At 39.1% G+C, this 24,703-nt stretch overlaps 1 protein-coding gene across 2 annotated transcripts in view; it reads right to left on the reverse strand.

The window, feature by feature from the left end:
* Positions 1-12,846: 12,846 nt before the first annotated feature.
* LOC148028012 (uncharacterized) overlaps positions 12,847-24,703 on the reverse strand; it is a 43,216-nt gene continuing 31,359 nt past the window's right edge. For both annotated transcript variants that reach the window (XM_087689697.1, XM_087689698.1), the window contains one exon: positions 12,847-14,200. In XM_087689697.1, the coding sequence (XP_087545823.1) occupies positions 13,375-14,200 (826 nt within the window). In that variant the 3' untranslated portion in view covers positions 12,847-13,374. The remainder of the gene's footprint in view (positions 14,201-24,703) is intronic.

The following is a 24,703-nucleotide window of genomic DNA, read 5'->3' on the forward strand; positions in this document are numbered from 1 at the left end:
TGATCCTTGCAAGGATGGTCCATGATTGATGGATGTTCTTCTTGGAGTGGTTCATGAAGACTTTGATTTTGAGACAAAGAGCTCATCCTAAGGGGAGCATTGGTAGAGGGGTGGCTTGTTAAAGAAGGTAAATGTCTATACCATAGAGTTTATGGATCATGTGGATCCTAACATTCCTCTACTAGCATGGAGCATGAAAGATGATGATAGATTGGTGGGCAATGTAGTGTAAGTTGAGGGTATTCAAATGTGCATGGACGAGGCCATGAGAGAGAGGGTAAAGAAGTTGTATCATATTGAATTGTGATGTGATGCAGTAATGGTGTGCTTGTTACTAGGAGGAGAAGGTGGAATGTATTGGTGTAGAGCTCTTTGGAGATCTACAAATAGGAGTAAGTCATTCCCCATATTGCTCTCACATATATATCACCCACCATTTTATGTGACTAGCTTCAAGGTGCACTTCACAAAGCAGAGGTAAGTGGAGAGTTTGTGCTAGTGGAAGAATGGGACTAGACATAGGGATCCAATTGTCATGTATTTTTCCTTGATTTTTTTCGTGAATGCAATGTTTGATACTAGGTTATAATCATTTATGGTGTTTTTGTACATTTCTACAACACTACTATGTGGTTTGTGGTCATTAATTTTGCATTCAATGTGTGGATGGTTGTCAATCTATGTTTAATGTAATGGTAAGATGTGAGCAATAGATATATGGCAATTCATATATATAATCAAGTACATGTCATTTGAAGTTTACTTATTGAATATATGGTTCAAAGTGGTACATTGTAGGTCACATAGCACGTAAGAAATTGTAAACATGTGCTATTTGTGATTGACTCAAATGGGTTTTGGACAAACTAATGCAACACTCTAGTCTTTCCTCATCCTTGTGAACAATTGCATATAATTTACAAGCTAGTTTGACTTTCATTAATGTTCTATCACATTCTAATTTTAAAGTTATGTTCAAATACATTACATTATTAGCTAGGTTTTCATCCTAAGCACATTCCAATAAAAAATGGTCATATGTCATATTGATTGCACCCCAATCTACCAACTTGATGTAGAGTCCAACGATCAAGGAGAAGATGCTAGAGATTGAGATTTATAGGTCCACACTAACCCCTATATACAAGCAGCCATAACATCTTCTAGCTATACTACATCTGATGAGGATGATTTGGAGGATGACAATACAAGCTAGGCAAAGGGACCTAAATTGCATGAGGATGAGGAGGAAGATGAAAATACGGGCTAGGCAAAGGGACCTATATTGGATGAGGATGTTAATAGACATGAACACTTAGAGGTTGACATAGATCTTCACCTCGAAGTTGTGCTTGAGGCCATAGATGCTTTGGAAGTGTTACAAATGAGCAAGAGGTTGTAGATGATATCTCATGATGTGTATGGGCCCATTACATTATATTTTCGTGGCATGTCTACTTTCAATATGTGTATGGATACTTCATGTTCTATCTGATTGGTAAAATGGTTACATTTGGCATCCTATTAAGAACATGTTACCGGTCCATTTGTTGTTTTAGAAATTAAAAGACTCTTTATGGTTGTAGTGTTTGGGCTTATGAGGTCAACATACTTGAAAGGTATATCAGTGAGCAAAAAATGGGGAGGAGAGAAACCATATCTATTAACAACTAAGTGATGCTTCTTCCTCTCTCCATGTTTTCTCTCTTTTTTACATGGGAGGAAAAAACCTATTGAGGCCTTAAGGATGGAATTGAACTATTCCTTTCTTAGATATTCCTTCCATGTATGCTAGTCCTTCCAATAGAACCGCACTCAATTCTTCTTTACTTATTTTTCATGAAATTATTGCCCAACACACAAATCAATCATTCCTAAAAGTGTCAATGTAGATATTTGATTAAACATTGAGAATCCTAGTATGAATTTGCTCTAATATTTGTTCTAGTTTACAAAGTGAGGGGAGGGAATTCATCGTAATCCAAATGCATCTTAAAAGTAAAACTAATGCACCATTTGAGTAAGAGAAATATGGATAGGCTCTATAGTACAATTGAAATTAGAGATTCATCGTAATGCAAATGCACCTTAAGAGTAAGACTAACCATAATAATCAATGTAGTACAATTGAAATCTAAGATTCACCACGATGGAAATGAACCTTACAGATAATTACAAGGAAATCACACCTTCAGGATAAGAATAACATTGGTAGTAGGATATGCAATACGCTTGAAATTATAGATTCCTTACAATGCAAACACGCCTTTTGAGTACGAGTAACATCTAAAGGCTAAATTGTACAACTAAAATTAGAGATTCATTACAATGCAAGTGTAGCTTAAAGGTACTCACAATGTGAATGCAACTTAACATAAGAGTGCCATCAATAGGATATGCAATAAAATTGAAATTAAAGATCCATTATGATGAAAATGCACCTTATTGGTGAAAGAAATAACAGAGACAATGAGTGGGGTCAATAGAAATTATGTTCTATATTCCTCTATTTTGTATTGCATAGTATGAGGTAGAGATATAAAACTTGTAAGGAATGTGATGAGTACACCTACTATAAGGTGACCAAAAGCTCATAAAAATATCTCTAACATACACAAATATCTATGTACTACCTAGGCATAACAACATGTGGAGTATGTGTTATCCTACATACATTTTATTCCTAAAATTCCCCCTATAAAGCAGAGTGGGTTATTGTTGATACATCATACATCTCATTCTCCCTCTCCTATAAATAAAATGCCAATTTTCTTTTACTATACAAAGCTTTTCTTCCAATCATTTATTTCAATGAGTAAAGTATGGATACAATTATCTTGATGCATGAGAATGATTTACTGTGATTATAGTTGTCATAGAAGAAGCTCTTGGTTCTTTTCTTCTTATAGACTTGTGAATCTTGATTGATGAAAAAGATAGGGTTCTACTTGGTGGAAAGTATAAAATTGATCAGGATATGATTTGCACCATGAGGTAAATGATGCTCATATAGGTTTTCATAGGGATGAGGGTAAGAGATGTGCAGATCAAGGATTGCATGAGAGATAGGTAGAATGCATAGTGCCATAGTCATAAATGATGTGAAGGAGGGTGGTACGGTTTATTAGTGGAGGCAAATTAACAAGCATGATAAAAGTAAGCTCATTTGACCATGAAACTATGGAATAAGGGAAAGGGAATATCTCAAGGTAGGTAGCTAGATCGTGACAAATAAGCTTTGGGTATACAAGGTGTAGATTTGAATGTGAGGTGCTAGAGATGTGTTGACCTATGGTGAGCACTAACAAGATTACTAATGTATTCATTCAAAGAATCATTCTCTGTCTTTGGTAGAGCTATTTTAATTTGAAACTAGAATAGAGTGAGGAAATAAGTAGAGGATCCAAGCTATTTTCTTTCAAGGATGAGAGAAATGTCAACAATAGGGATTGCCAAAAGAGATGCGTTTGAGGAGTAGATATGATGAGCTCAAGAGTTTTAGTAAGTAAGAGAAGATTTAGATGAGAGAGATGAGATGTGATATGAGAGCAATGGATCAAGAATACATTTAAGATGTAGGATTGGCAATGTATAGAGACAAGATTTGGAGACAAATTTAGAGATATTGAAGTATGTGTGTTGAGAGAGAGAGAGAGAGAGAGAGAGAGAGAGAGCAAAATTAGAAGTTTGAAGTAAGTGTGTTGTGAGAGAGGGAACAAAATTAGATAGACTCGAGCAAGTAGAGGAAGTTCCAAGACATGGGCTTATAAGTTAATGAAGCATTGAGAGAGTATATTCATGGAAGAAAGAGAGAATAAAAATTAGGGCTGGCTAGTAGGAGAGTATCAAGGCCAAGAGAGATCTAGAGAAGAGGTAGTTTAGAAGAAGAGCTAGAGCATGAGTGGAGGAGTCTTTATATATGTACATGAGCAAGGTGATGATGAAGTTGTCAATTATAGAATCATCCCCTTCATTGACTAGGCCATTGCCGTTTGTCATGTTTGCTTCCAGAAGCAAAGTATAAGGTGGTGTAGATAGGTCATAAGCATAACCATTTAAGACCCATGCCATCGAATTGTCCAAAGAATTTATTGAGAATGAACATTTGTTTGGGAGCGTAAGGAGTGACTGTCTCAAGTAGAAAGTGGAATCTCTAGAGAATACAGCAAAAGAAGAAAGTGATCAAGGCGAAGTAGAAGGATTCTTGGAATGTGAGGAGATCAATGAGGAAGGGTAGGTTTGCAAGGAAGTAAATGAAGGGGTAAAGGGTACAAAAAGGCAATGTGAGGGGTTAGATGCAACAATTAAAGAGTTTGAAGATGACTTTGACAATGTAAAGAGTGTAAACCAGAGATGGGTATGAGGAGATGCATGTGGTAAATTAAGCAAATTGAAAACATGAGTGGAAAATGAGGAGGTGAAAAGCAATAAGAGAATGGAAAGTGTGGTGGAGCAAAAGGAGAAAGAAAAGGGGCTCAATGAAGGGGAAGGTAAGAAGAGAGAAGAGCCACGAGGTGAGATAGCTAGATGCCATAGACTCGATGTGGGGATGCGGTGTGTGTGAAAAGGCTTAATGTCACGGTGAAAGGGATGAGATAAGTTGATAGAGCGACCGATGGAGGGAGAGGAAACGATGGGGGCATGGCGGAGGGACGAGAGGGAGGCGAAGCATCAGAAGGTGGTCCTTGCACGTTGGAGACGACAAGAGGCCATGGAAGGTTCGGGGACTCAAGGAGCCGTGCTAGAAGAAATATGCGGCTAGTGACGTTGTTGACACCACATAAGCATGACTTGGCAAGAGTGAGGCTGTTGGTGATGTGGGGGAGAATGAGTAGTAGAGTGCAAGAGTGCACAATGCCCATAGGACCTAGTGGATGCTAATGGAATAGCACAATGAAAAAGAGGGCTGATTGTGGGTGACTCTCCACAAGATACTGGAGATGGACTCGCAGTGGGCGTGACGATGGAGTGCCCATGGTGAAGGAATGACGATACTAGGAATAGAGTAGCTGCCAATGATAGAGATGTTAAGACCTAGCAAAAACTCCATGATGAGGATATATTCTTCTTTGCACTCTTTTTCTTTTGTTTGGCAGTGGATGGACGGCCAATGGAGTCCTTTGAAGTGGGTCAAAGACCCATGTGCACTCTATAACCTTCCAAACAACCGCAAGTGAACAAGTGTGTAGTGTCCTTTGTGATGACTCAAAGTAATGAGAATTAAAAGCACTTTCTTGAGGTATACTTGCACTTGCAAAACTAGCTTTCATGTGCTTCTTTCCTCAAAGGCAAAAGATCTCATTTTCTTCTATCACTCTTCCTTTGGAATAAGGGTTGTGGATGGAAGTGAGATAAAGGCTACAGTATTACTACTTGTGCCCAAGTTGTTAATTAAAAACCTTATTGATGTAAACCTCTTTGACGCAATCGTTACATTGGGCTCTTCATGTTGATCTTCTCTATAGACTTGAGAATCATTGTTGCTTTGTTGAGACTCTTTGAGCTTAATGTCCTCTCAATTTATTTAATGAAGCACTTGAGGTAGTCTATATGGTAATATTTTTCTTGAATATATCATTATATGTAGTAACGCCTTACAACCTCAATCGTAGCCTTACTAGACTAAGTGATTGGGCAAGGAATTTGCTCTTTTGAGTAGTAAGACTAGCCTAGAAGTGGTCTAGGAAAACTAAATCTCTAATTATTCTAGGATGCAAGGAATAATCTAAGTGGGCTCTATACACTAAGCTTATAGAAAACTAAGAGCTGCTAGTGCATTGGTACAAGAGAACTTGGATAAACAAGAATGAGAGGATATAGAAGAAGCTAATGGCATGATGACAATAGCCTTTGAGAGCTTAGAGCCAATGCTTCAATACCATGTTGTGAAAGTAGTAATAGAGACTACGAGAGAGAGAGAACAAATAATGATGTTGTATATTTTTCTATGTGTGTTGCATAATACAAAGTGGATATATATACTAGATGTAATGAATGTGGTGGGTATACTACTAAAAAAAAGCTCATATGAAACATCTGAGATACTCATTTGAGTACATTGCACATACATTATGTTCCAACACACATAAAGGGTAAGAGTAACGTCAATAGGCTAGTTATTTAGTACAATTGAAATTAGAGATCTTTTACATGCATATGCAAGTGGGACCTAAGTCAACATCCCAAGCAATTAAGCATTTTCCTTACAATCCTCCAACAATAGCCCAATATGATTTATTGCTACAATAGTTGATAATTTATATTTTACCACTAAATACATACTCATGTCACACTACATGCACATTGAGCTTATATTATTTTTTGGAAATATGAATGGTTTGTGGTAAAGGATAGAAAGGCTTAGGTAAGAATTTTATAAACTCAACAAAATGTCCATATGTCTATAGTTATGACACAAATATAGTTGTATTTTTCATCTATATTTGGGATGCTTTAAAATATTTTTCATATGTTCAAAGAGAACCTCACGCACACACGCGTGCATGCACACACACACACCCCGTCAAATGGATAAACCTATAAGAATCAATGAAATACACATGAAAACAAGAAAATCTTTGCACTCATTAGGCCCATCTATTGGGCATCGTGCAAAATTTTATAAGTAGGGTAGTGCTCCTAAAAAACAAATGAAAGTGATCAGATTGCACTAGTGTGACCATCATTATCATATATGTTGGGTGGTCTATATGAATGCCATGAAGTTGGGTCCATAACTATGTGCAAAGAAGTAGGAGATACATATACAGTCGCATGTTTAGATGAGCAACCAATAAATATGTACCACCATAGAAAATGAGTGGAAGAGACACACTGATGGAGACTAATTGGAAGCTATAGTCGTTACATGGGGGTGCCCTTTATGACCTTCACCACCTCTCCAAAACCAGTAGTTTGATATCACTGTCAATATCAACATGTGATCAAAATCACTACCCCAACATAGATTAGCAACATTTGTTGTATTACAAGAGAGAAGCCCATGAAAAAGGGTTAACATCAATGTTGGTGGATACATCTTGGTATGTGACCCAACATATAAGCCCATAACTCATCGATTAAACAATCGGCTTGTGAATTTTTCTGACAATTGGACAAACAAAGAGATCACTGTTGTAAGTAAAAATTGAACATCCATCCCTAGTGTGAACCTTAGACATTTGAGCTAGCAAACTTACTTGCATGCAACTCAATTGGAAAAAAATAAACTTAAAAATGGATTGCATGAGGAAAATTTTTGATTAGTATTAATGAAGTTTAGGTGATAAAGAAAGTGGGCCCCTTCTATCTACATTAAATGGAAAAGTTGAGTTTGGTTGAACTTATATCTAGAAAGTGGAGGGATCTTCTCTTTATTATTGGGAGTTAAAGGCTTTATGTGCCTAGCCACCTACATTTACTTGTACTTACTACTTGCACACTTGTATACTGCATATGTGGTGGCCACCCATCACTATCACTTTATTCTTTATTCTTTACATGACAATAGAATAACAAAAGGTAGGTCACACCTTGTGACTGCTGGAGTTTCCATACACTATCTTACTCTCTCTTGCTTGAACGTCCATTTTGCTTGTCTATTACTTCCACTTGTGCTTCCAGACTGGCTCCACCTTTCAACTAGTATCAGAGTAGGCATTCAAAAAGCTTCTTCAACATTGCATTTAGTTTGGGAAGAGAGCTTGACTTGAAGCTTTCATGGTAGCTCCACACCTTCCAAGCTTACTAAGGATCTCCAAGGCGTTGCTTTAAGCTTTCTTTAGTAAGTTTTAAGCTCACAACAACAATAAAACCCTTAGGAGCATCTTGTGTGAATTGTGCATGTTGGTTGCCCCTATTTTTGACATCAATTCTCTTCTCTAGCTCATGCTTTGGCTCATATTTGTCACTCTGACTATTGGGCATTTCTCCCAACATTGAAAACTTGGTTTTGAGCACCATTTCAAGTGCATATGCTTAGGCACCGCCTATGGAAACGAGCCAAATGGGTAGTGTATATTCAAATGCATATGGTTTATGTACTACTTATGGGGTAAGTTTGTAAATCTTGGATGTTGATTTGATGCTTGGGTGACCTTCTTAGAATAATCACACAATGAATGTCTATGCATTGAATACTTACATGCTATTTGGGTATTCTATATGGTTATGTTTATGTTTGCTGATGTTGTTTATGCCCAAATATGCTTATGTTAAACTCTACATCTTGGATTTGAGCTTGGTCAATTGCATTTGGGCAATGGCTATTAGCTTCAGTGACTTTCACTTGTAGGCTTGAAGACATATTGAAAGTATATGCTCCTAGATGTATACTCCGGATTTTCACTTGTAGGCTTTAGAAGCTATGAACTCTATGCATTGAGTTTTCTTTGCTACTTTGGATACTCCGGATTTTCTCCAATGGGAGTACTTTGTATTTCTTGTGGAAGATCTTGGTTCATCTGAGTCTGTGGGAAACTCTTTTATGCTCTCTTGGTTTATGCATATACTATCACTGTAGAGGTTTATAACTATGAGCTAATTTACCTTTGATTTGGACACCTTGTATCACTTATTATCAGTGGGTTACCAATGGTGCTTGGCATGCATTGTGGTATGTATCTATGTACTTAACACCTTGGATGTTTTGACACTCTTTAATACTCAGTGATTTATGTTACACCACTAGTTGCATTGTATATCCCACTTGCTACCCATATCTTCTTGGCAATGGGAGATTACTCTTTTGCATATTTTGCTATAGTTACATGTTGATTTACTACAATTTTATGAATAGCCTTGATGAAAATAAGTTTTGAGTGATTTCTTTGAGAGTAGACACTTGTATTTAGCACTCTCATTCTTTTTCCTTTTGGGTAACAATGTATTGGCTTATAGTCTTCCTCTTTTTGCATGTTGTTTGGCTTGGTTTTGGGGATGATTTTATATTATTAATGCAACATGTACTCTCTTTGCTTGGTAGACATAATTGCAAGTGCTTGTAATATTTCCAATGACAGTGCAATGAACTTCAACATAGAGAAGTTGGATGGCAATAACTTCTAATATTGGAAGACTTAGATTTGGTAAATGTTGGTGCTAAAAAAGCAAGTCAAGCCATTGAAATTAGAGAGCATAAAACTAGAACTTTATGATGCAAAGGATTAGCAAGAGTGTGATGAGCTATGTAAGTCGATCATAAAAAATGTCTACTTCAATGTCATTGAGATCGAGAGTGATACTTATGCATTATGAAAAAAGATTTGCAATCTCTACTATGATAAGCAAAGCCTTGCAACATAGGTGTGTTGGCTTAAGAAACTCATGGAGCTTCATATGAACGACATGATGTCTCTTTTCATACTTAAATGAGTTTCATTCCATTTTCAGTCCACTTACATTGCAAGGTCTTAAGTTTGAGGAAAATGTTAAGTCTCTTTTCTTACTTGTCACATTGCTTGTGTCTTGGGATACATTTTGCACTCTATTATGAATGCAAACCCTCCTAAAGTTGGCTTTCAACTCAAGGATGTAGAGGATGCTTTTCTCACAAAAGAAGCAAACAAGAAGAATATTGATACATCCCATACTTCTCGTGCACTTACAATGAGAGGCAGAAATAGTGGTAATGGGAATAATGATCGTGGTAGAGACTCACAACCCAAGAGGGGCAAGTCTAAGTCTCATGGATGGCATAATAAATCATGTGGTCCTAAGTCATGTCTTACTTGGCATTATTATGGGTGTTAGGGTCACATAAGGCCACAATGCCATAAGATACACAATGATAGGCACAAAAAAGACAAACAAAAAGCCTAGGATAATACCGAATCTTCTTATGATCACGGCATTGTTCCTAAGTTCGGTGTTAAGATAGGAGAGATAAATGCCTTGGAGTATAGCTCAGATGATTATATACTTGCTACTTTATCACTTGATGCTACTCACTTTGCCAATGCCCTATCTTCTTATCTCAACGTTGACTTCTTAATTTGGGGGCTTCATTTCATGGTACCCTACATCGTCATTGGTTTTACACCTATTGTATTATTACAAGTTCAATTTAACTAGGAGATGACATTCCATTGGATATTGTTGACACACTTACAGGGCTACTCTTGCAGTGATATGGATCCGTGTCTTTATACAAAGAAGGCCCGTGATGATAGCCTTATCATTTTGATACTATATGTTAATAACATGTTGATTACCGAGAGTGCTCATGATGAGATGAATACTTTGAAAACTCGGCTCAAGAAGAGCTTTGAGATGAAGCACATGGGACATGCATCTCGCATCCTTGGTATGTGCAATCACTCTAAGGGACTCTGCTTGTGACAAAGAAGTGCATTCATAAAGTCCTTGAGCAGTTCCATATGCAAGGTGGTAATCTATTGGTTGTTCATTACCTTCTCATATAAAGGTCAGATAGACAAATTGTGCCTAGTCACATTACAAGAGGGTCAAGATGACCAAGATCATATATGCATTTGTAGCGGATGGCTTGATATATGCCATGATCGCCACTAGACATGAGGATCGAGATGGCCAAGATCCTATATGAATTCGTAGTGGGACACCTTGATATATGCCATGATAGCCACTAGACCTGACATAACATTTGCAATAGGAGTTGTGGATCGTTATATGGTAATATGTGGTCTACACCATTGGGATGAACATGAAGGGTATCATGAGATACAATAAGGACACTATAGATATGTACATTTGTTATGGTGGCCTGGATACTGGAGTCATGGGTTACACGAACTCTAATTATACAAGACATGTAGATAGTAGAAAATCCATTTCTAGCTCTGTCTTTACTTTTGTTAGAGGCATTGTTTCTAAGATATCCAGGGTGCAAAAATGCACGAACTTGTCTACTAGTAAGGCTCTATACATTGCAACCATTGAGGCTTGCAAGGAGGCCCTATGGTTAGGCCGTCTTATGGTAGAGCTTGATATGGCTACGAGTCCTACATTACATTCAAACTCTATAAGTACTATTTAGTAGACATGTAATCCAATCTTCCATACAGAGACCAAGCACATTGAGGTTAATTCTTACTTCATTAGAGAGGTGGTTGAGAACAAGCAGATAAAGTTTGTCAAGATCTCTCGACTAACGAAAATCCTATAGATCTACTTACAAAAAGTCTCCCGGTTGAATGTTATTCCTTCCTTAGAAAGATGATGGACATAGGATAAGATGGTACATATTCCTCGTTCTATTGTACTTACATGTACACATTGTACGTTGTCACCTTTTTCATGTTTTCTCCACACTCCAACACATTCACCTTTAAATAGGAGGTGGTTGACGTTAAAGGCCGCTTGTGCCTAGTCACCTACATTTACTTATCATTATTGCCTGCACACCTGCACACTACAAGTGGCGACCACCCATCACTATTACTTTGTTCTTTATTCTTTATATCAAAATAAGGAAAGGCATGTCACACATTGACTATTGTTCCCACTCACCATCTTACTCTTGCTTGCTTGAATCTCCATGGCTCTTACTTCTCCCTTGGCTCCACTTATGCTCCCACTCTTGCTCCCTTTCATTTTATCTAAAAGAGGAAAAGAAAAAAAAAAGTAGACCTAAAAAAGGAAAAAAAATAAATCTTAACCCAAACAAGCTTCAAAAGCATTACTTAACAATAATCCATGTGCCACATTAATAAACTTGTATCTTTCAAATATTTTGTTTTGCTTTTATATTATTTTGACATAGAAAGTCTCCCAAACTACTCAATGATAAGAGAACACACTTTCAAACTAGTTTTACTGCTTTCAAGTTTCATTTCCACCAACTTACCATTTACCTCACTTACCACTATACTATCTTCTCAGTTTCCCTTCTCTCTCAATTGCTTATCCTTTCCCTTGTATACAACCCACTCTCTTTCTTTTTCCCCTCACTTCTCATCCTCCATTCATCATGGTTAGGCTTTTCTCACAAATGGCAAGACTTTTCCAAAACTATTACTGTTTCAAGAGCTTTAGCCATGTTGGCTATGCTATATCTCACTTGACTACAAACACTCTTCCTCTATCCAACCAGTTCATAAAAAGAGCATGGTATAGATGTAACATTCTATAATGGTCACAAAATCAATCAATACGTGTTGAAGAAATCCCTCTTAATGCAAAGGGAGATATTACACCCAATTGGTGTCATGCTTCTCTTTTTAGATCTCTTTTATGTTGTCTATGTGTACGAACCGTAAAGCCTAGTTAGATCTTGTTATTCCAAATTAGGCAGGCCTTCGTGTGATTAAACAGGATTGAGCGCCTTCCAATAAACATCAACAACCTTTTCAGAGAGCACCGGAAGCAAAGCTAGATTCAGCCCAAGGAAAAGGCCCCTTAAGTGTTCTCTTTCCCAGACTCTTATGTCGCCTTAGGAAACGATCGACAATCATTACACAATGCCGCTGTGGCAAGCCAGTCCTTCGATTCGTACGTTGTTCTAGTAACCCTTCTAATTCTGATGCCCCCTGCAAAGAATCACGTAGCATATTTCCGCTTTTAAGGCTGCACCGTCCATGTAGCATATACCCACTCTTAAGGCTACACTGTTTACAGCAAGTACGCTTGGCTACTTGGACGTATGTATATTTGCAACGAAACTTAATGCCGGGTCTGAAATGAAGACAGTGAGGTGCCCACATTACAGGCGAGTTCATGCGTCCTGCTTGTAACAAAGTGAGGTTAAGGGAGGCTGATCAACCTCGGACACAATGAGACAAACCGTGCAGATAATACACATACGCCAACTATTGAACCAAGGAACGAACCACTTCACGCAGTCGGAGTCTTCACTTTCAAGCACCACAATCAGATTTGATGTTGCTTAAGCTCAGTTGCACAAACTTTCGAATGCCATTTATGGTATAATATAGCAGTATTTCCCACCTGGAAGTGGCCAATCATAAGATTGACTTATTACTACATGCTCAAAACATCAGACCTAGAGTAATATGAGTTGAGTAATGCTTATTATTTGAATAGTTCTTGTGAAGCATGATGGCAAATCATCAGTTTACTGTCTCTCAAGGGCATACATGCCATGGAGATGACAAGCTGAGTAAAAAATGGAATCCAGTCAACCTCAATCTTGTGAGGCCTTTAAGCATCCACTGCCCTTTTTCCCGTTGCAGCTGATGCTAGAAACCACACTACTAAGAACAAAAACAGCTGCCACGGTGAGCTGTTCAACTGCTCCACGTACCCAAACTGCCTTGCTTGCTGTGCAAACAAGTCTATGGAGCAATGAGTTTGCTAATGATGTTGCATGCCCATTCCTTGCAGTGTAAAACAATTCTTTTGTGGCTATTAATATGCTAATCAGACCTTGTATGTGCCTCATCTCCGAGTCATCTGCTCATGACAGGTTGAGAAAGGAGTGTGTGGTACCGAAGGAACTGCCTGTAAGATGATCTTTCGACCACTTCTTAATCCAGGAGATGGCAGGCCTCTACGTGAAGGTTCCCTTGCAATCTGGTGATGAGGGGGAGACACTCTCTTCCGCTTTGGTGAGCTTGTTTTCAAGAGACGTATTGGAGATGAGCCAGAGACTGGATCCTTCAAGAACTCAGGTGTAGAATCATCCTCTGCAGACCCCACAAACTCAGGTAAAATGTCCCCGGAATCTTCATTATGGGGGTTACTATCAGAAAATGAAGTGAAACCAGGAGTTGAGGGTGTGTTCTGCACATTGGCTGAAGTCTGAACCTGATGATTGTTCATCAAACGCACAGATGCCTGAAGTGATGGACATTGAGAGAGCTTAGAACTATGCCTTGCAGAACCAGTGCTAGATCTTGCTTGATCACCCTTTTGTTGACTGAAAGATGGTGGGGAACAATCTATTCCATCAAAAGCAGATACAGAGGCTGGTGTTGGCCTCAGAGGAGGTTGAGGAAGAGGAGTAAGTGTGCAGATGTTACCAAGTCCATCCCAACGAGGTGAAAACTCCCCAATCTTCAGCATTTTAGGCGTAGACACTGGGGAAGCTGCTGAGTTTGGTAATTGTGTCGGCATAGAAACAACAGGGTTGCTGCTTTGCATACCCTTTGATGATCTAAGAAGTCGGGAAGGTGACCCAGAAGGCTTCCCAGAAGAGGGCAGCACTTCAGATGAAAATCGCCTTCTAGTAGCAGTTCTAGACTTCAGAGTAGATCTGCTTGGTCTGCAAGTTATGATTACCAATCAAAGATTCAGTAAGAATTTATTTTAAACAACCCTTGTGTGAATTAGATCACATTTTGACTCAGAGTGCAGTATAGCAAAAGAAACAGTGTCATCCTGACGAAGAGGCAGTGTGATATAAACATTTAAGACACAGTTATAAACATTTGACTGTCAAATCACAAACTCAACTCAACCGAACCTTCTTAACAGCATATCTTTTTACACCTCCTATCCTCTAAAGATAACCCCTAATGACATAAACAATTCACTGTGAAGTGTTTACATGTTGGTTAAGACATAGAATAGTATGCCCAAAAAAATGCCAGTTCCAACCTGACCTGTATGCTTAAGAGTATGTTACAGCTTAGAAGAATGTAGCTGCACGTTTGGGACACTTTAAAGATGCTCCTCTGAAATGTCCTAATAGCAGGAAATGGAACTGTTTGCCTTCTCTAGAGCCATTTAAGTCTTTGAATGCTTAAGCCATAGCAACACTGAATGTTCTATATTATGCATAGTTTTTAGGTCTTTGAATGCTTAAGCCATAGCAACACTGAATGTTCTATATTTGTAGTACAACTTGCTACTCCAGCCTTTAGATACATAGATGCTTGAATTTCTAACCTAAAGTATTACACTTGCTATTTTGTAGCTAATAGCTGCCAGCAAGAGTCGAAATCTTACTGTCACCTCCATACACAATTCTGTGTAACTCCATGCATTCTCTCTCATTATGGCTGGTTGTAATAAATGAAACAGGCTGCAAAAATAGGCAATAAAACTACAAATTGAAGGCTAGAAGTGAAAGCTGACAAATTAAAGCACATAGCTGAGAGCCAGAAATGGAAATATAGTTGGATAAGATTTGGGGTCCATCCCATCTCCCCTCCCCCTAAACAAAAAGCTAGAAACTGAAAGCACAAAATTCACCCAAAAGCAAAGAGGCCACTACCAAAACACGTTTTCAAGTTTCTGTAACACTTCAGAAACTCTGTTTCCACTTTGGGATGCCCGAAACCAACTACAATATTATGTGAACGATGTGAGAGCTTACACTGTAGCATATTTGGTGCTACAATCTTCCAAAGAGAGCACCACATTTATTGAAGTAAAAGAAACATGTGAACTTTTAAAACAGATTGTATCTCAATGTTTTGTCGAAGTAGACTGCAACAACAAATTTTCAACCTGTAAGCTGACCCCATAATACCGGCAGAACTTCCTGAATATGTGCAAAGTTCCTAAAGGTCCCTTATTTCTCAAATACCATGTGCTATTCATGAAAATGGCTAAAGTCAATTGAAACTATACTTCAAAGTCATGAGAAATTACAAAACCAGTGTATATTCTAGGGTAAACCTGAATCTCGGCCACAATTATCAGAAAATACCCTAAATTCTAGATTTTATATGACTCCATTTGGATGGATTTTAAAGGCTCGGCCCACAATGAGATCAAATAATAAACCTAGCACAATATACAAAACAGAAACCATCTTCTGGGATAGAAAGGTACAACCACATTTAAGCATCCAATACCAACCTATGCAGATAGGAACATCACTTATGAGTGGAGAGTTTGCTATTAAATACAATGATTGGCTGTTAAAGCAGTAGGTATACACCCCCGTGATCTTGTGCTAATCAGCTAGGCCAACTATTTCATTGTGCTGTTAAGTAAACTAGCTTCTATCAAGCCCAGCCACTACATTCCCTCAATGGTTATTCCTGGTAAAATTCCATCCCTGGGCCCACTGTAAGAAACACACAAGCCTGCATAGAGACTTCACATATGGTGCACAAGATTAGCTAGACAGAGAGAAAGAGGAATTAGTGAGTACAAGAGTTCAATACTTCGTGTTAAGGAGGTCACTCTACTGAAGAATAATGTTTGGCTAAGTTTTTAAGATTTGTTACACGTGAGGGTCAATTAATTCGGGCCATAGAAAAACAAAAGGCTAACACTTTCAGCCTAGCCAACCTAATCAGCTACGCTGACAGACTAAGCGGACTAACATATTGATTGACAATCGGACTAGACAACTTGGGCTGTTGTTGGTATAAACATTTAATTTATAGCTTGCAATGGCTAGTTTAGTACGCTGCCTTGCAATTCCCCCATGGGCACTGCAGACACTTTTTATTGCACTCAAACTTTATGTTAGCAAACTTAGGAGTCAGAACCTTGCTCCACTAAGATCTCCCCTAAGCAATGCATTTGAAGATTTCATGGACCCCTGGCTTTGATAGACATGACAAGACATAGGAATTAGATAGAGTGAATGAAGACCTAGAATGATAGACAATAATGAATTGATCTTTCAAAAAGTGAATCTCACAAAGGAAGAAGACATACAAAATCACAAAAAAAAATTGCCTGTCTGATCTATGTAGCATATATCTGTGGTCCACGACCCACCTTTAACAAGAAGTGATCAAAACTCACACAGGAAAAAACCATGTTCAAACCATAAAGAATATTTGTCCACCATACACCTAGGCTCAGAATTGAATTATTGTCTACATACATCTCTATGAATCATCTCGTGAATCAATGTCTACTCAAGTCTAACTTGCCATAGAACAAGTGCATTTGCCTGGCTGGTGTGCTGTGCTGGACTGTGGTCTTTTTCTTTTTTCTGGGATATATATGGCTCAATATGCACTTGACTTAGCCAGCTGAAACAGCAGTCTTTGTGTTTAGTTGGCCTTTACGTCAGGTGAACCTAATCTACTGACATCTAAGAATCTGAAGGATTCCATTGTACAGTACGGGTCAGCCAATTAAAGCCTGAAATAAGAACCTCATTCACCAGTCTCCTTCCCTCTTCTATGCATTCGTGATTGAGTGTTTGTTAGAATGTCGGCAATCTCTTTCAAACTTTTCAATCTCAAGTGCTTTGACTTGGATGTCAACATCTGAAAGCCTGTGAGCCAATTAATTCATTATCTCTTAGCATGATAAGTTTTTGTCTGGTTAATCTTAGTGCTTGAATTGGTAAAATTTTTTACATCTAGTCAAATCCTCTTCGGCCAATTGTGAAAATGGATGCATGATAAAAGGCCAAGGTCCATTTCCACTCAAAGTTTCAAACCTCCTCTAGCAGGACTAAAGGGATATAGACGAAGCTCGCGAGTACTAGGCTCTTGAAAATCATTGTAAAGAAAAGGCATGTATAGACGAGGTCCCTTTGAAAACCTTGAAAGTTATTATGTAAAGTAGCAGGCTTTGACCTTCCTCTCCTAATTAAGCAAGATGTAAGAGCCTCATAATCTCTCTCCAACATAGCATCCAGAAAAACCAGTTGGATTGTAATAGGTTCCATATAGAGCAAACAAAGCTCATATTTTACCTTGATAGAAAAAGGTTGTAGCCATGAGTGACTAAGAAAGAAGAAAGACCTAACACGACAACGGAGCACCTGTGACAATGCACAACAAAAGAGACGCATGAACACCGAGAGGAAAGAGAAGACGAGACAGCAGGAAGAGAAGAGAATGAAGTGATAATCTGCACTGAATCTGAAATGAATGCTGAATACAATGGCAAACTGATCAGTCCCTGTACACAATCCAAACCGTTAGTGAGGACACGGATCAAGCTGATGACGATAGCAAGACCGGAGATGGAGAAGAAGGCTGAAATCGGAGTATGCAACCTACAAGATAGAAAGAGAATAATCTAACCTAACAGTGAGCTGGCTACACATAGCCAAATTGCACCAAAACTGGCCAAGCTGCAGAATGGACCAAAATAGTGAAGTCAACCAGTCAAAAACTAGCCGACCAGCTTGTTTCAAGAGGCGAAAATCCTGATGCAGGCATCATGAGAGAACAAACTGATCAGGATCGCAAATATGCAAACTGTCTAGCCACTAACAAAGCTGGATAACTGGCTGCATGCACAATGCGAACACACCCAACACTCATTGAAAAAGAAATGCACATGAACTGAATGGGCTAGAACAATTAGAGCTCCAATGTCTCCGTCACTCTCTGACCGAGCTCACAACCAAGAAATGATGCTAACAAAATGGCAGGTTAACTAGCTATAAATAGCCACACCCTACCAAAACTGGCCGATCTGCAAAAGTAGGCCAAAATAGTGCAGTTGGCCAATCAAAAACTGGCCAAACTGCTTGTCCTAGAGGCGAATATGCTGAGGCAAGTATCATGACAAGTTGACCTGCTCAGAACCACAAATATGCAGACTGTCTAGCCAATGTCCATGCTGGATAACTAGCAGCATGCACAGTGTGAACACACACGACACTCACTGAAAAAGAAATGCACACAAATCAAATGGGCTAGAATAGGCAAAGCTCAAATGTCTCCATCAGGCTCTAATGAAGCTCACAACCAAGAGAAGACAAACTAACAAAATGGCAGACTAACACGCCCTCTCAGGCCTGAACACCTAATGACCTCATGTGATGCAACACAGAAGCCTGTGGTAAAAACTTCGTGAAGAGGTCTACTACATTGTCCTCTATGGGACACTAGGCCATCGCTAACTCAGAATCCACAATCCGCTCTCAAACAAAGTGATACTAAACCTCTATGAGCTTCATGCGAGCATGAAACACAAGGCTCTTTGCCAAAGCTAAAGCACTCTAGTTATCCACACACAATTGTATGGGTCCTATCTATGGAAAGCCAATCTCCACCAACAATCGACAAAGCCAAAATGCCTCCTAAGCAGTAGAACAAAGTGCTCAGTTACTCAACCTCCATAGAAGATAAGGCCACAATAGGCTGCTTCTTACTACTCCATGAGATAGCTCCCAATCCAAGGGAGAAAGCAAAATCTGTAGTAGAGCATCCAAACTCCACATGACCTACCCAATCTGAGTCACTCCATTCAACAAGAGTGGCCCCCTCTCCATACATGATCCCGTAGAAATACTTCATACATGATCCCCTAGAAATAAGTCTCTTGTAAATTCAAGTATAAAGTATAAACAAGGGAAGAATCTAGAAGTCCCTCCACTAACTTCTTCGAAAAAATCCTGTTTGATGGAGTCACAATTAAAGTGACGATAACAAGCATGCCAAAGCACCCCAAGCTTGTGGAAAGTCAAGGCAGCAAGGGTCGTGAGCTTATAAAGTCTACCCTCCCAAGTGCCTATCCAAAGAATAGATAGAACCTATAGGAGAGTCCTCATCAATCACAATATTTTGGGTGAAGATGATGCATGTACCTAGTTGTGTCAAACCATAGATAGAAAGAAGGTTAAAACCTAAATCTAGTACATAAAGAACTTTAGCAGATAAAGCCTGTCTATCTAGCGAAAGGAGAATAATCCCCACTCCATGAGCAAGTATCAAAGAGTTGTCATCTAAGGATGCAAGCTCATCCAGTACATTCTCCATCTTTTTTATGTGACCCATCGTAAAAGGAGAGACATCAACACAAAGCACTCTGAGTCTCTTCTTAAGAGTAATACAATGGACAAAAGTCTTCTAATGATAGAGAGAAGAGAGCTTCATCCACACCTCCGCTATTGTCCACAACCTACATACATGAAAAAGGATAGCATTCTATACTCATAAAAAGAAAGGACCGAGCTCAAGATTTGAGCCAATCCCATAGAGCTTTGTTGTCCACAATAGAACCAATAGCACGATCCTCCACGTCAAGAGGAATAGGAGTACTCATGAGATCCCATAGATCAAAGGTGTCTAGAATACACTCCACTTTGCATGACCAAAGGGAGTAGTTTGATACATCAAGTCAATCTTCTTTGGGTAAGGCAAGGAAAAACCAACAGATGTACAAAAGTTGCCATCATGGCAATAGAAGGGCCAAAAGTACAAGCCCTTTGAGAGACACATAAAGAAGCAGGAGGAGAAGAAAGCTACTTCGATATTTGAGACCTGTCAAAATGATGTTTCTTTTTGGAACGAGGTTTTGATTTTTTCTCGTTGCATCACGAAGAGGAGCAATGAGAATGCCTATCTTCAAAAGAAAATATGGTTTCCTCATCGAAGTCATCAAATGCATTGAACCGGTGGTACTCTATGTTAAAGACTTGCAATCACACTAGAAAACTTGTGTTTAAGTATCAAGATACCATAACAAATGGAAAAACAGCTACACCCTAAGCAAGAAGATTGTAGATGTCACATATGCTTGGTAGAAGACCCGAAAACAGCAATAAGATCATGTTCTTCGTGATAAATTTGTTCCAAACAGATGTGGTTTTCTCTTATGGAAATCTCCATGTTCTCGCTTATGCAATAATACCATTTGAGAGTCCACACCAGAAGAGAAACATGAACATAGAGAGGAAAGAGAAGAGAGATAAAGGTGGATAACTGGCTGCATACACAATGTGAACACACCCAACACTCGTTGAAAAAGAAATGCACACAAACTAAATGGGTTAGAACAATTAGAGCTCCCATGTCTCCGTCAGACTCTGACCGAGCTCACAACCAAGAGGTGACAGATTGACAAAATACCAAACTAACAGCACTAGCTAGAAAGAAGATGGACATATACATCTTTGCTTTTGTTATTTTCGATCCAAGGACAAAAACCTTATGTGAAAGCAAGACTAAGAAACTTAGATATGTTTACATGGTGTATTGTGACTTCCCTCTTTATTATTTTGTAGGATTTACTATATGAAGAGCATGCCCCTTGTGTCAAAAGTGAAGTAGCAATGGAAGTGTAAACATATACTATAATAAACTACTAAAACACAAGACAAAAGAGAAAGGGAAAGAAAAAAATACAATACAAATGAGAACTCAGATGTATACTCGAGAAATGGAATCCATATATCCGATACGAGACAGTTGCATACAACAATGAGTCACCGGCTACGTGGGCACTCGCACTGGCTCCTCTCTCCACGGGGTCTTCATATGTGTGATGGCACATGAGTGACTGAGTGAGGAGGAGGAGCCTGAATATACAAAACAAAAATATGTCCTCAATATGATCAGGTCGGCCAACATTTAATGCTGGTCAACTAGCAATAAATGCTAAATATGACCAAAATGAAAACCATAAAAAATACCTAAAATATCCTAAATAATGTGCCCAACCTCTGCATGCACAGACTCACACATGAGCTGACATATCTCCTAACACCCTCTCTCAAATCATGGGTGATCTCCTACAATACAATGGTACAAGGAGAATGAATCATAAACCATACAACATAGAACCACCAAGTAGAACCATGGATACTCAAGCAGTGGGTGATCAAGCCACCACCAAGGCGCCTCGAAGAGAACTTGATGCTGAGGTCAATCATACTGGCTCCTAAAAATAGAGAAGATCATAGCATATCTCTATGTTTGTCCCAATGTCTCTCAGCAGCATACATGACCATCTTGTCAAAAAATGCCTCTGAAACATACGTGACCATGGATTCCTCAACTTTGACTAGATTGTCGAAATGTCCTCTCATGTGAGCTCAAGACTAGGAGCCAAGCCCCTGCTCTATCAAATAAACAACCCATCATGAACCTAAATGTTAATCCTAGCTCCAAGATTTGAACCTGCCAAACTTAAATCAATGCATTAAAAAAATCCCTCTCTAGATCATATGCATCTGTATAGATGCATAGATGAGGCGCCGCCTTCCCATCTCACCACCCTTTCACTCTCTCTCTGGCACTAGAGAGTCATGAGAAATATCGTCATAACCACCATCAGAAAGCAACTAAGGAAGAGGCCATCTATCCCTTCTCGCGATCCGAAGAAGTTGATCCTTTCCGCACCTTGGACTTCTCCTTGGCCGGAGAATCGAAATCGGAGTTGGAGGCAGATGATGACTCATTGAAGAAGTCCACATCTTGCTTCGTCTTCTTCCTAGAAGCCGCTAACTCTTTGCAGTCCTTTCGTAAATGACTTCAGTTCCCACAGTGGTAACACTGGGTCTTCGACTTCTTCTTCGAAACCTTCTCTGAAACTGCAAGAGCCTCACTAGAACCGAACGAAAGTCTCCCTTGTAACTGCAATTATACCTCATGCTCAAGTAGCATCGAGATCGTGTGTGTAAAACTGACAAGAGTTGATGATGTCTACACCCTCAAAACATTCGCCACTTCATCAAACATCGGAGGGAGTTTGGAGAGTATGAGTCTAATAAGATGAGCCTCTGGAAAGGCAAACTGCATTTGCCAAAGCTGGTCTTGGATTTGGGTCACATGAAGTAGAAAAGACTAGATAGTATCTTTGACCTCCAATGGAATTTGTTGGAGTTGTCCATAAAAAGTAACTGCCCTCATGGTGAAAGTTGCGGCGTACAACAGCTACAACTTCGTCCATACCTCAAAAGATGTCCTACAAGAGATAACCATTGGTAAAACTTCTTTGGAAATACACCGAAGTAAGACCGAGTAAGCACAGGCATCATCCAAATCTCATCTAAGCACTACTTTCTCATGGTTAACTTCATCAAAATCAGTTGGAACAAGAAACGCCCACTAAGCACATTCAATTGCTCTGTAAACCACATACCATAACTGCTTCTGTATAAACCAGCCTTCATCAAAGCACTCCATGTAAGATAATCGGATCCATGTAACTTACCATCAGTGGATGTGCACAGAGGAGCCATCTAGAGAGGATTTAGAAAAGAAGTAGAGAAAAGAAGGTATTTGGAGAGGCAACACGGCCAAACCTCAAGCACAGACTTCAAAAAATGAGAGTTCACATATAATATTCACTAAAATTTGACCAAAACAAGAAGAAATCTATTGCAAAAAGTCAAAAAATCAGTCAAAAACTACATGAGAATGCAGTCACCCAGCCAAGAGAAGATGCAGAGACACTAAAACGTAGGCTAGAACCGACATGCAAGCAGTAGAGGAGCTGATGCAAGCTGTACAGATGCTGACGTCAACAAAAATGCAAGAAAAGCATGGCGCCTCGTTGGAGGAACAGTCGTCTGATCAGCAATGGTTAAAACAGTCCTGAAATCAGCAAAGAAAGCATAGCAGGAGAACAGAACCTAAAATCTGATACCATGTCAGAAGTGGAGCAGCAATGGAAGCGTAAACATATGCTGTAATAAACTGCTGAAACACAAGACAATAGAGAAAGGGAAAGAAAGAACACTAAAGAACACAATACAAATGAGAACTCAGATGTATGCTCGGGAAATGGAATCCATATATCCAACACAAGACAGTCACATATAACAGCGACTGACTGGCTGCATGGGCACCAGCACTGGCTCCTCTCTCCATGGGAGATCCACACGTGTGATGGCAAATGAGTGACTGAGTGAGGAGGAGGAGCCTGATTATATAGGAGAAAAATATGTCCTCAATATGATCAGGTCGGCCAGCATTTAATGCTGGTCAGCCAACAATAAATGCTAAATATGACCAAAATGAAGACCATCAAAAATGCCTAAATATCCTAAATAATGTGCCCAACCTCTACATGCACAAACTCACACATAATCTGACATATCTGCTAACACCTTGCAGTATGGTCTAATTTTTTTTCAATCATTTGCACCCAATTTCAGGCATGAAATGTGCCATAAATTGCAACAGATTTCATATTTTCCATTCGTAGTGGTCCATAGGCCTTGAAATCAGCTAGCTACATTAATCATTCATTCATCTTTATTCTTTCATTCTCATGACAGGATTATTCATGACTTAAACATTTCATGGTTGTTTGTACCTTCTGTAAACTCAAGCAAAAGTTGAGATAGTATGGCTGCAAAACAAGAAAAGAAAGTTGGCCTGCACCATCTCATTAACAAACCGTGCCTGCTACATAGATAAGAAAGGCATTCGTTCAAAAGACTGGCAAGTCTCTACCTACAGCATTCCTTTTTAGTGAAGGAAAAAGATTTTCTTCACCTTGCACCAATTGAGTTTCAACAGGTTGGTGCATAACAAATCACAAGGAAAAAAAACCCTCAGCAGATCGGTGCAATAAACAGGAGATGACATATACAAGCAGAAAATATTAGATAGAGAAGCACCCAATGTATTAGAAAAAGTGAAGCCAGGTTAGCAGGGAACTTCTTTATGCAATTCAACTTTGCAATCAAGCAAACTTCTTGCAAATTTGAAGCCATTGGCCCTCAATAGAGTATAATGGTCAAGAAGCCATCAAGCAGAGCCCTGGCACACCAAAGAGTGCAGACAACTGTCTAACAGGCTTTCAGACAACCAGAATTATGTACCATCTGAGACACTAGCCAAGATGCTCTTAACACATGGTCAGCAATCCCAGACTTGTAAAGAATTGTGAGATGATGTGCATGATGTATTAGAAAGGGTGAAGCCAGCTTACCAGGGAACTTCTTTATGCAATTTGACTTTGCAATCAAGCAAAGTTCCTGCAAATTTGAAGCCGTAGAGTGTAATGGTCAAGAAGCCATCAAGCATGGCCCTGGCACACCAAAGAGTGCAGACAACTTTCTGACAGGCTTTCAGACAACCAGGGACATGTACCATCTCAAACACTAGCCAAGATGCTCTTAACACACAGTCCGCAATCCCAAGCTTGCACACCT

This window comes from Lygodium microphyllum, chromosome 12 (assembly GCF_053477565.2).
Source record: "Lygodium microphyllum isolate KBCC chromosome 12, Lygodium_microphyllum_v1.1.10, whole genome shotgun sequence".
Lineage (NCBI taxonomy): Eukaryota > Viridiplantae > Streptophyta > Polypodiopsida > Schizaeales > Lygodiaceae > Lygodium > Lygodium microphyllum.